This window comes from Haliotis rubra, unplaced genomic scaffold (genome assembly GCF_003918875.1).
Source record: "Haliotis rubra isolate DU_JTF1 unplaced genomic scaffold, ASM391887v1 Scf482, whole genome shotgun sequence".
Lineage (NCBI taxonomy): Eukaryota > Metazoa > Mollusca > Gastropoda > Lepetellida > Haliotidae > Haliotis > Haliotis rubra.
Genome location: NW_025767171.1, coordinates 644,365 through 657,182, shown reverse-complemented (window position 1 = coordinate 657,182; position 12,818 = coordinate 644,365). Strand labels below are relative to the sequence as shown.

At 42.7% G+C, this 12,818-nt stretch overlaps 1 protein-coding gene across 1 annotated transcript in view; it reads right to left on the bottom strand.

Annotated features, from left to right (window-relative positions):
- LOC124291123 (serine proteinase stubble-like) overlaps positions 1–12,818 on the bottom strand; it is a 28,619-nt gene continuing 15,801 nt past the window's right edge. Inside the window, exons 2-6 of the mRNA XM_046728028.1 lie at positions 10,980–11,145; positions 4,761–4,866; positions 2,350–2,521; positions 1,044–1,180; positions 1–273 (exon numbers count right to left, since the gene is read on the bottom strand). Of these exons, the coding sequence (XP_046583984.1) occupies positions 142–273; positions 1,044–1,180; positions 2,350–2,521; positions 4,761–4,866; positions 10,980–11,145 (713 nt within the window). The 3' untranslated portion in view covers positions 1–141. The remainder of the gene's footprint in view (positions 274–1,043; positions 1,181–2,349; positions 2,522–4,760; positions 4,867–10,979; positions 11,146–12,818) is intronic.

The window sequence follows — 12,818 nt, the reverse complement described above, 5'->3', positions numbered from 1 at the left end:
TAAGAACAAAAATATTTATTTACAATATACAATCTATTTACCATATGTATGTATAATATTTCACATATATATAAAATTGTCTATTAGTTGCCTTTTTATGATTTCTTTGAGTACGTCCGTATCATATCCTGTATCCATTTGTCATAGAACGAAACACGTGAAAACACACTGGGGGTAGCCTGATGTCTGACAGCCACTGACTCCCCATGATGTCACACCCACGAGGAAATAGTAACCGCCACGAGAACAAACGAGCGGGCCGCCGGAATCCCCCTGAAACAATGAAGTGAGACATGACGTAGGTTTACTTTTAGTGTGCTAGCCACGAGCACGGATGTGGTGCAGACAAACCTTGACCATCGAAAAATAGTCAGGGATACAAACTCACTATCTTTGTTTTCTGGCGCGTCGAAGGGAGGCAACTCTGCCCAGCAAATGTTGAGGACACCCGTGACGCAATCCCCCAGCCCAACTCTTTTGTATATTCAGTTTCGCTCATCAAATATTTTAACTAACGATCGTCTTCTATCGCTTCTTTACGATGGGAGTCGTGGATCGCTTGCACAAAGCGAATATAGAACCATCTCGACTACAGAATGTGTCTAAATTCTCTTTGTAAACACACACATTGCAAGAGTCTGTTCACTTATAGCGCTCTGAAGCTCGTAACTGCTTTAACCTAAACCAACAGTAGTCGTAACACTGCGATGGCTTGAGGGTATTGAAACAGTCGTACCGCTAAAATCACTCAATACACATCAGACCTTAGTAAAGCACTATGGGTAATTGTAAGATGGTGGCTGATGGGGAGCTGTGCTGGGGAGTGGGATAATGATTGTTCGGCTCGTCCTTTCATAGAAAGAATCTTTTCATGAAAATGACCCAGTATCAATTTGATAATCTATCATAAATCTCCTTTAATTCATGACCATTATCCATGGCTATTCATTTATTTATATACAGACAATGTAGGTCATGTATATGCAAGGGACATATAACACCCTGGACGACCGAAGATGGTAAAGTCGATATCAATAACTTACATTGCAGGCGCCGCCATCTCCATTGCCCACACACACGTGGGAGTTGAGGATGCGCTTCCAGCCCCACCTAGCGGCACACTCGTTGTTTGTCCTCACTGTCACCTTGAGCTCCTGCAGAAGACTCTGGTCCTCGAAGTCTGTAACACAGGAAAATGTACACCATATTAACACCGATTGTGCATATTACAGTTACAGTTTGACCTCACAGACAGCAATATTCAAGCTATCGAACGGCGGCCTGCAAATAATCGGTTGCAAACCAAAGGTTGACAGTATAAACAACAGCAGCATCTGTGTGACCGGGGCATGACGACACACAACTAGTCAGGCCACACACAACTAGTCAGGTCACACACAACTAGTCAGGTCACACACAACTAGTCAGGTCACACACAGCGAGTCAGGTCACACACAACTAGGCAGGCCACACACAACTAGTCAGGTCACACCCAACTAGTCAGGTCACACACGGCTAGTCAGGCCAGACACAACTAGTCAGGCCACACACTACTAGTCAGGTCGCACACAACTAGTCAGGCTACACACAACTAGTCAGGTCACACACAACTAGTCAGGTCACACAGCTAGTCAGGCCACACACTAGTCAGGCCACACACAACTAGTCAGGTCACACACAGCTAGTCAGGTCACACAAAACTAGTCAGGTCACACAACTAGTCAGGTCACACACAACTAGTCAGGTCACACGCAGCTAGTCAGGTCACACACAACTAGTCAGGTCACACGCAGCTAGTCAGGTCACACACAACTAGTCAGGTCACACACAACTAGTCAGGTCACACGCAACTAGTCAGGTCACACACAACTAGTCAGGTCACACACAACTAGTCAGGTCACACGCAGCTAGTCAGGTCACACACAACTAGTCAGGTCACACACAAGAGCCAGAAATGGGCTTCACACATTGTACCCATGTGGGGAATCGAACCTTGACCTTCGGCGTGACGAGCGAACGCTTTAACCACTAAGCCACCCCAGCTCCATTCTGCTCTGTAAATTACGATGCGGTGTAACCGAGTTCCTCTGCATCATCTGCATTTACACACATCTAACTTTTCCTTGTGTGTTAATGTTAATAATATGCGTGTGACTACATGAGTCGATATCATGGCCATCAAGAGCTCCATTTTCAGTGATATCCAGGAAAATAGCTTCTTATAACTTTCATCATAAAATGTCAAATCCAAATCATGTCGCCCTTTTATGACAGATAAATATTGTCTTAATATATCGTAAAGATAATATTTTGAATAATCTTAAATGACTGATCATCATCCAGTCTCACCTTTTGTTTCCCCCCATCCCATAATCCAACAGTCGTCCTCAGGCTCGAACTGCTCTTCCTTTGAGGGTAAACATGCATGTCTGATACTGAAGCCCGTGACGTCAACCGCCTCCTTCAGCCGCATCAACGCGATGTCGTTGGGGTAGTTGCCACCGTTCACGAACTCGGGATTCTGGAAAATGATAATAATAACTATGACGATGACGACTACAATTACAGTAACATTTATAATGTTCATGATGATGATGTCGAGGACAAGGACGATCATGATGGTGATGGATTTGGGTGTATTCATGTTTTCATTGTTCCGACATGAAGTCAATCGTACCCATATATTGAGTCACCAATTAAATATAAAATAAGAAAACAAAATGTAGGTAAAACCATCTAAAACGTTAGACAGAAAACGCCCAAATTTGGCAACGTATGTGAAACATTTGTTATTTCTTTATATGGTTTTGGCTTTACCTGGTTTGCAAAAGATGTATTTGATATCAATCTATTCGTTTATAAATATAGTTTAGATTGCAATATTTGTGAGTATAAATGACTGACAGGTTAACTAAATTTAGAAGCGGTCAGACTTGATGGTTGAGGTTTAGTAAGCTGGGGGTAATCAAACTGTTAGTCACCACTGTGTGCTCTACGATAGTCACAGGAAATATTCAATTCCCAAAACTGTAAATAATAATTATAATTCATCACAAATATTTTGTCAGTCAACAAATATTATGTCTACACAGTAACTGTGCCATGTTCCTGAGTTGTATCTACACAGTAACTGTGTCATGTTCCTGAGTTGTATCTACACAGTAACTGTGCCATGTTCCTGAGTTATATCTACACAGTAACTGTGCCATGTTCCTGAGTTGTATCTACACAGTAACTGTGCCATGTTCCTGAGTTGTATCTACACAGTAACTGTGCCATGTTCCTGAGTTGTATCTACAACAGTAACTGTGCCAGTTGTATCTACACAGTAACTGTGCCATGTTCCTGAGTTGTATCTACACAGTAACTGAGTTGTATCTACACAGTGTGCCATGTTCCTGAGTTGTATCTACACAGTAACTGTGCCATGTTCCTGAGTTGTATCTACACAGTACAGTAACTGTTCCTGAGTTGTATCACACAGTGTTCATGTTCCTGAGTTGTATCTACACAGTAACTGTGCCATGTTCAGTTGTAACTGTGTGCCATGTTCCTGAGTTGTATCTACACAGTAACTGTGCCATGTTCCTGAGTTGTATCTACACAGTAACTGTGCCATGTTCCTGAGTTGTATCTACACAGTAACTGTGCCATGTTCCTGAGTTGTATCTACACAGTAACTGTGCCATGTTCCTGAGTTGTATCTACACAGTAACTGTGCCATGTTCCTGAGTTGTATCTACACAGTAACTGTGCCATGTTCCTGAGTTGTATCTACACAGTAACTGTGCCATGTTCCTGAGTTGTATCTACACAGTAACTGTGCCATGTTCCTGAGTTGTATCCTGTAGTTGTATCTACACAGTAGTTCCTGAGTTGTATCTACACAGTAACTGTGCTATGTTCCTGAGTTGTATCTACACAGTAACTGTGCCATGTTCCTGAGTTGTATCTACACAGTAACTGTGCCATGTTCCTGAGTTGTATCTACACAGTAACTGTGCCATGTTCCTGAGTTGTATCTACACAGTAACTGTGCCATGTTCCTGAGTTGTATCTACACAGTAACATATAATTACTTGTTTGACTTCCCTTATGAAACAACCGACTGTAACATCTGTAAAACGGGTCTGATGTCCTTTATGCAAATCTGTCTGACAAAGAGTTTTTATGCTTTTCTACATTTGTTAATAACAAAAGTATTTGATTGAAACAGGTGTGGTTATTGTAAAAATATATATCTACATATGCTTAAATTTATGAATTTATGAAAGCAGACTTTGTATCAGATAAATAAGCCATTACACGATAAGCGGATAACTGGGCGATTAATGCAGAGGGCCGGGGGCGGGTAGTTACATAACACCCCATCATCACGACTATCAGTGCTCTCATCACAGTAACACCTTCAGTCAGGGTTGCAGGATACCAGCTTGTAACTGTTTCTCTTACAAAACAGCCCCTGGCGTGTTATAGATAATCGTGGAATAAAACCGTATCAACCACATATACAATCTTCATCGTGTAGTGTGGGGTGTTGGAGTAGCCGTGTGGTTCAAGCGTTCGGTCTAAGCCCCAGATCCGATTTCCCATGGAGGTACATTATATGAAGCCCATTTCTGGTGTCCCGACTGTGATATTGCTGGAATATTGCTAAAAGTGATTTAAAACCATAATCTGCAACATATTGGCCTATTATTGGCTAAAATAGTGAATGTGGCGACTCATTGTTACCACTCTTGCTCGAAACGTTAACCTACTTTGACAATGAGATCGATCTCCCGTCGGGTCTCCCTTCCTGAGTTGACGCCCTGCTGGTGCTCTCCGAACACGGCCCTCCAGTCGCCGGCTTTCTCAAACTGGTTCCTGTCAATAAGACGTCATAGTTGTTCAGTGGTTATTAACAAAACATGGGACACATATCGACAACATTTTAACGGGCACAATAACTGGATCACAAAAGAAAATATAGAAATTGAATATGACCATAAATATATGAGCAAAAGTCACCCCCTTTTCAATCAAATGTAAGTTTGTGGGCCACGCTTTATTTTGCAGGCAGTTTACCTTGAGTGTTGTACTAACCGCAAATCTGCCGTTTGTAACCTATTACTGTGTATATTAGGATTTCTAAATCCGTGAACGATTGACATTTTCTTTAAAGATGAGCTTCCGCTGTGAAGCGATCGTCAGACTGTTTCTGTCGGCTGAATGCCCAGTCAGCCCCCTTATTTAGTTTAGAAATAACTGAGGTTTACAATATTGAATATCTCCCCAAACAACTACACAGTCGTTTAGAAAGGGATCTCTGAAAACAAGCGCCAAGTATAATGTTCACGTGATAGACAGTGTGACATCTAAAAATATGTGAGTGTGTGAGTTTGTGAGTGAGTGAGTGAGAAATTGTGTAAGTGTGTGCTGTGAGTGAGTAGTGAGTATGTTTTAGGAGTATTGCGGTTCTATCACGTCAAGTCTTCTCAATCTGAGACGCACAAACGCCGTAGACGTTGAAAGTTTGAAAGGAAACATCGACACCGCAACGTGATTGAAATGATCACAATCCCGGTGAATCTGTGATTCGACTTCACAGTGAGCAGATCCTGGCATCAGTAAGGGACACAACACTGGAATGCGAACATCAGCAGCTTTGAACACTATGTATCCCTATGAACAGAGTTTACTGAGTACGTTTTTGCCATGAGACAGTACAGTGGTCATACAACTTATAATGACACAATTAACAGAGCGCTTAGTGGTTTACAGATTTTCTAAACTTAAACTTCCCTATGTACACATATGGACACTGTGAACACATATTTCAGTCAATGTTATCAAACGTTAAGGAAAACCCATCATTGGGGGGTTGGGTGTAAATTATGTATCAAGCAGCTGGATACTTAACATTAGTTTCAGTAAATTCTTTCTGTTCGGCTACATTATATTTCGTACATACACTTCTGCGTACTGACAAAATCACCCAGCTAGTAAGTATTGACAATTCTTGTCACTGACTGTGCCTTCAGATATACGATTTTTAAATTTCTATTGTTTACAAATATAGTGCTATCCGTATATGATTATGAAGATCCGGGCTAGAACTGGTCTCCGGCAACCCATACATGTCGTAAGATGCGACTAACGGGGACGGGTCGACAGACTGGCTGACTTGCTTGATGCATGTCATCATAGCCCAATTGGGTAGATCGATGTTCATGACGTCAATCACTGGATTGTTTGGTCCAGACTATGTTCAGACCGCCGTCATACAGCTGGAATATTGCTGGGTGCGGCGTTACACCATAAACAAACAAAACAAACTGTTTAATTGACACGCTTGTTCCATGCTCAAAACGAACATCTTTTCATTGTTTCTAGTTGTGATATATTACGAATGCTTCTTTGAATATGGTTATCCATAGGTGAGATGAGGTGAAGTGGGGTTGAGAATATTTCGCTCATATGACGACGTGCATGCGTGTGTATGTGTATGTGCGGCTGCTTGTACTAGCCCAGACTGAAGCTGGTTTTATAGTGCTAGCCCACTGAGATACCATGCCGCAGTTAAGCATGAATACCCCACTCAGACACATTATACTGACTCCGAGCCGACCAGTTCTTGTTACCCATTAATGCCGAGTGCCAGGCAGAGACCATATTTTTACGTCTTTTGGTATGACGCGGCGGTACGGCGGTGTTGGAATAAAAGCCTTTTGGGGGCGGTCGGCAATACAATTAGAAGGTCGGTCGGGAGATGAGCATCACAGAAAATACAAATGCTGCCCGAATGAATTCAATGAAACACTGTAATGTCAGGTGTATGTAAACCACGACTATGCGAGTAAGCGTGTTATAATGCCGTTTCTGTCAGTCCTCCATCAATATGAAATCTGGTCACCAAGAACAGACTTAACTGATTCTCTCGTGTGAGTAATAAGACTCTTAATAGTGACAAATCAGTGCTCCATATAAACGGAAGGCCACCCCAACTTTGGGCTTATTCTTGTACCGGAACGTTTGTACACCACGGCCTGAAACCTTAAGTCACGTAAAACATTGTTATCGGTTCTGGCAGATCCCAAATTTTCTATACACTACATATATCGACATACCGTTCATAGGCGGATCCAGATATTTTCAAAGAGGGGTAGGGTGGGGGTGGTTCTGGGGTTCAAACCCCTGAACCCCACCTTGGCTCTTCCATTGCAAAACATTATCTTCAATGTGGTCTTTAGGCATTTTCAAAAAAAAAAAGGGGGGGGGTCCGAACCCCCTGAAACCCCCCTCTGGATCCGCCACTGCCGTTAAGTCAATATATGTTCGATGAGACCTTCAATCTGATCCTTGGAAAGCGCATTAATGTCATAGTCTATCATGTTTTATCATATACGTAGATTATATACTTACATCTACGTAAATACTTTCATCTACGTAGAAGCTACTTTCATCTGTTTTACTGTACCATAGCAAGTCACAAATTCCGCTATAATACCTGGACGATGATATATAGAGGCAACTGTGGGTCACAACAGAATGTTTTTTAAAATTGGCACAAGATTTTGGGTATAAACCCAACGTGTATCATCTTCTTCATAATACAAATAACATGCGTTCAGGTACCTTTGCTATGCTAATAAGGGCGATACCTGGAAAGAAGGATTACGTCTCCGGTAGAAAAGGCCCCCAAAGAGTGTCCTCCCCTAAAGCATCAAGATCATGCCTTGCCCCCTGACGTATTTGGACGTCACGTACAAGCGTATAAAGTCAGTTCACCCTGAATAAATCTGCATGTCGAAGCGACCCAGCTGCTCGTGTTTGCAGTGTCATTATAACTGTGAACAGTTCCTTCCCCTCCCTGTCTGATGGCGCATTCCCTCGCCCCACACATCTGTTGTCTGACACACTCCATACAAGTCGACGTCGTGTTGTAACACTGCCGTGCATTGCCAAAAACGGGATTAGTCCGAGAACTGCCCTCCCTCCCTCAACATTTGACGGTCGTCACCGACATTGAAGCCAACACAATCAGATAGACGCCCATCCTCGCTTTCCAGTACATGCAGTTTGCATATTTTTGCATCACGCTAAGTAAATACTGCTGACTATTTAAAATCAACTTGTATGTTAATGTAATACATTTTCACCGGGGTAGAATTTGCTGACTAAACGTATTGATCACACTAGTCATTAAGGGAGGAATGTTATAAACGTCATCGCCAGAGATTAACCAGTCTCGGTTCCAGTCAGCATAAAAGGAGAATGTTGTAATTGGATTACTGAATGTGAGTGGTGACACTGGGCGTTCGCAAATGTAAGACAGTTTACCATTTCAAACAGGAAAAAGTGCTGATAACATGTATTGATCATGTGAGTACACAGGAGAGTACAGGAAAGTCACACACGGATGGAATTACTACAGATATCTGATTAGTAACTGTTAGCCCAGTTGGAGCCAACGTGGATATAATCAACCAGTTAACTAATCAAAGTATTATCGTTGCTAAAGATAACCATGAACGACTTAACGTAAAGGCAATACCTGGACCTGGCTCTCCATAGACCCTAAAGCCAGTGGAAGGAAAACAACTGAACTTCAACTCTAATCATTTGTATTCCAACAGGCTAGAGGATATTAACACCAGTTACGTTGATGCTTGTTGAATAAGAAATTGCTTTTCTATGTCCTATCAAATTTCAGTAACCTGAAACTATATCATGACTTGTACCTTACAGTAAGTTTTCATTTACACCTTCAAAAACTACTTTTCGTTCATAAAAATATGACATGAACCTTTAGGATTCAGTCTGAACACAAATGTGACCAAACGCCATGTCGGGCACATGGATATTCATGTCACGGATGGAACCCTTCGTACACAAACCAGATGAACAGGAAACTTGATTAATGACATGCACGTGCTGTGTAAATCCACGTGTAAACTGTGTTGTGTTTGTTAATCCTTCAGATGTGCATATCAGCGGATGTAGGACATGCATTTTGTATTATGTGTCTAAATTGGATAGTGGCTCAGACTGCTTAGCAGCTTTAGATTTTAAGTCGGGGTTTATTAGCGTCACTAGCGTTTCTTTTAGTGTCTTGTATATAGGTCCTGAACATTGCAGAAGAGTGCTTCGGGTTTTTCTTTTATACTCGCCCTCTTACTTCAGTACAGCAACTGACATAAGTCTTATTTTTTGTTTTCGTGGTTTTTTGTGCAAGTGAACACAGTACGACTCATTCGTACGCACGCACGCACACGCACACACACACACACACACACACACTGCCTAACAGAGCTGTGTTTTAGGTGTCAGAATTGAAACACGTCTAGCGAGATGTGTTTGGTATCGCTGGAAAGCTTGGAATCTCCAGCTTTCTAGTTATAACATGTTCAAGATCTAGAGATCATCTCCCAAGGTGTTTCTATGTAATCCGAAGAATACTATAACTTTGAAGAGACATATGGCAAAATTCCCTTCAGTTCACATTATTCCCCACAGATGATATCTAAACACATGGGAGAGGACGAATGGAGCAGTAGTGTGTCCTTGTGGGTGGGCCGCAATGGGCGTGTCGTGGAGGGTGTGGTGGCGGATGTTGCCCAGCGTCATCGCACCTCAACCTTCCTCATTCTGCGGGTTGACAAGATGTTTCTCATGTATTACCTGGCTGTTTGTGTGGTTACCGTGTAACACCTGCCAGACGTGTATAGGGACCCTCGGTGTTGGTTGATGCACCAGGTAGATACTGTCATGGGGTGGACAGGTGACAGTGTGTGCATTACCCCAGCCTTCTTCAAACGATTTGTAAGCAACGCGCCGATTGGACATAGAAACCACATGGCTCTTCCCATTCAAATGTCAGACACGTGTCAACCCAGATCAACTGCCATGCAAAGAAGTATGCAATGGCAATTGGATTTGACCAAAACATTACAAATGTTATCAAAACACTTACCGTACGAATGCTAATTAAGATGCCCTTAACAAACACATCACCATTGAATGCCATCTCTAGTTTGTTTCATTTGAAGCCAAGGCCTGCACAAAGGTGTACACTTTAGCGCGGCTGTTTACCTGCTCCGTTATTGGGACCGACTATATAGCTAGTTAAAACCTTTTTCAGAATATCAAGAAAACCCGATTTTGGGGCGCATTACCTCATGAAAAAAAATCAGTATTTTGTCTCTCTCTTTCACACACAAACTCATTCACTCACTCAGACTCGAACTTCCATGTTATTGAATGATAGGGCCGATGGAAGCAAATAACACCCCGCTGTAGCTTGAAGCACAATGTTTTATTTCGAGCATTGATTGCCAGGTGACTTTAATTTCATCTCATGGTATAGGAGGTCAAATGTGCCACAGTCCGTCCAGTACAGTTGCGTCCCTTGGGCGTTCTAGAAACGTGTGATTGCACGTTTGAACCCCAAATTGACCATTGACTATGTTTCAGCATGCATACCAGGGTTTCATCATGCTGTTTACGGCCTGAGACGCCGTGAACAAACTCAAATAATTCTAGTAAAAGCGCAAAACGTACTAACACACCTACTCATTGTTCTCGATGAAATTATGAAACAAGGATCCGTAGCCGTGAGTTAACGTCTTGGTGTGCTTGGTGAGTTAACGTCTTGGTGTGCTTGGTGAGTTAACGTCTTGGTGTGCTTGGTGAGTTAACACCTTGGTGTGCTTGGTGAGTTAACGTCTTGGTGTGCTCTCTCCTATCTCAACTCTGTGCTTGTTTGTGTGTTTGTTGTGAAACGCCGCTTTTAGGAGTGTTTCAGCTGTAGGAAGGCGGACTGTGAATAATCGAGATTGGACCAGAGCATCAGGTGATTGATGTTACGATCCACGCCCTCGGAATGTGATGACCAAGCCAGAGTTCCTGATCACCCGATCCCCTTACGACCATACTCACATGTTCTATTGCCTGACATGTTTAGTACAGCGGATGGTGTAAAAAAACCTCATACATACCCATGCACACAATGTGCCGCCGTCACTATCCATTGAGGGTGAACGAGGGTACCGCCACACACGTGACGTTTGGCCCACGTCAGTCGAAGAGAGACAACCCAAGGCCATCTTCCTTCTGAGGACGGGATACCACCCACAATCATGTTTGTAATTGCCACTCCACATTCTGAAATTGAACCCAAAACATATTTTTACACGAAAATAGACAATCTTAGTTTCAATAAACTTCTTTGGCGATGTTGCCCTAAAACCAAATTTAATTCGCAACCTTGATCTCAGTACTATGTTCCTTGATCTCAGTACTATGTTCCTTGATCTCAGTACTATGTTCCGATCAGCGAATGCTTGTCATCCTTGACACTGTAGTGAAACAATATAGTAATCAAAGCAGGCCATTCATATATGACTGTAAGATCTTTCTCATGTTCTTCTACAAAGTGTAAGTGTTAGAAGGTCTGTTTCCGGAACCACAATCGCCTCCGTGTTCCAAGGTTCGTTGGTTTATTGTCGCACTCAGCAATGTTTCAGCTATATGGCGGCGGCTTGTAAATAATCCAGTCTGGACCAATGATTAACAACGTGAGGATCGATCTACGCAACTGGGATACGATGACATGTGTCAACCACGTCAACCGGCCTGACCACCCGATCCCGTTAGTAGCCTCTTACGACAAGCATGGGTTACTGAAGACCAATTCTAACCAGGATCTCCATGGGTGGAGACAAGCATGGGTTACTGAAGACCGATTCTAACCCGGATCTTCACGGGTGGAGACAAGCATGGGTTACTGAAGACCAATTCTAACCCGGATCTTCCCGGGCGTGCTCTCAGGGACAAAGGCAAGGGGGACAGAGGGAGAAAAGCTCGTAGTACGTTTACTATGTCGATCTGTGTGAGCTATCTGTATTATATAAACTGCGGCATGGTAGCTCAGTGAGCTGGCTCTGTAAACCGTCATTTGTCCAAACTAGTACAAACAACCATATACATCAAAACAATAGAGAGAGAGAGAGAGAGAGAGAGAGAGAGAGAGAGAGAGAGAGAGAGAGAGACAGAGAAAGAGGGGGGGGGGGTTACAAGCTCTTCTCCATATAACTGCAGTAATCATGAACGCGACATTAAACCCCATTTCGCCTCACATCAGGTTTTTCAACTCGTACATGTGACTTAACCCTCACACCCAGACCCACCACGTGTCAACTGCACGTCTAATTACATGTGGTGTGTGAAGTCCTGACAACGAGACGTTATGCGGTCACCGAAAAAAATGCGGTTGCCCCAAATCTTCCTAATTTAATTGGAGCGTTGGCCTTCCACCCTCCATGTTGAGAATCTTACTAACCGCATGCCTTCAATTACAAACACACTCTAAACAGACGTAGTTAGGGTACAACATGTATTCTTCGGCCAAAGTATCGGAATTACATAATGTTTTATGTTATGCTTTTTTAAAATACACCCACATGATCAAATCCTTCCCTCTCATTTGGTTTAAAATATATCATACGCATTTTTTAAATTTAAAGCAGTCATAAAGTCCTAGTCGATTCAAATAAACGACACCGAAACACGTTTTGTTTGACATTGATTACACATCCCAATTATGTTCAAGTATATCCTAAGGAGGCGGGCTAGCCCAGTGGTTAGAGCGTTTGTTCGTCACACCGAAGGTCCGGGTTCGATTCCCCACATGGGTACAGTGCGTGAATCAATGCGTGGGTGTCACCCGCCGTGATATTGCTGGGATATTGCTAAAAGAGGCGCAAAACCAAACTCATTCACTCACTCACTCAAGTATATACGATTGTTGAACACTTTCGATGATGATTTAATGTGGT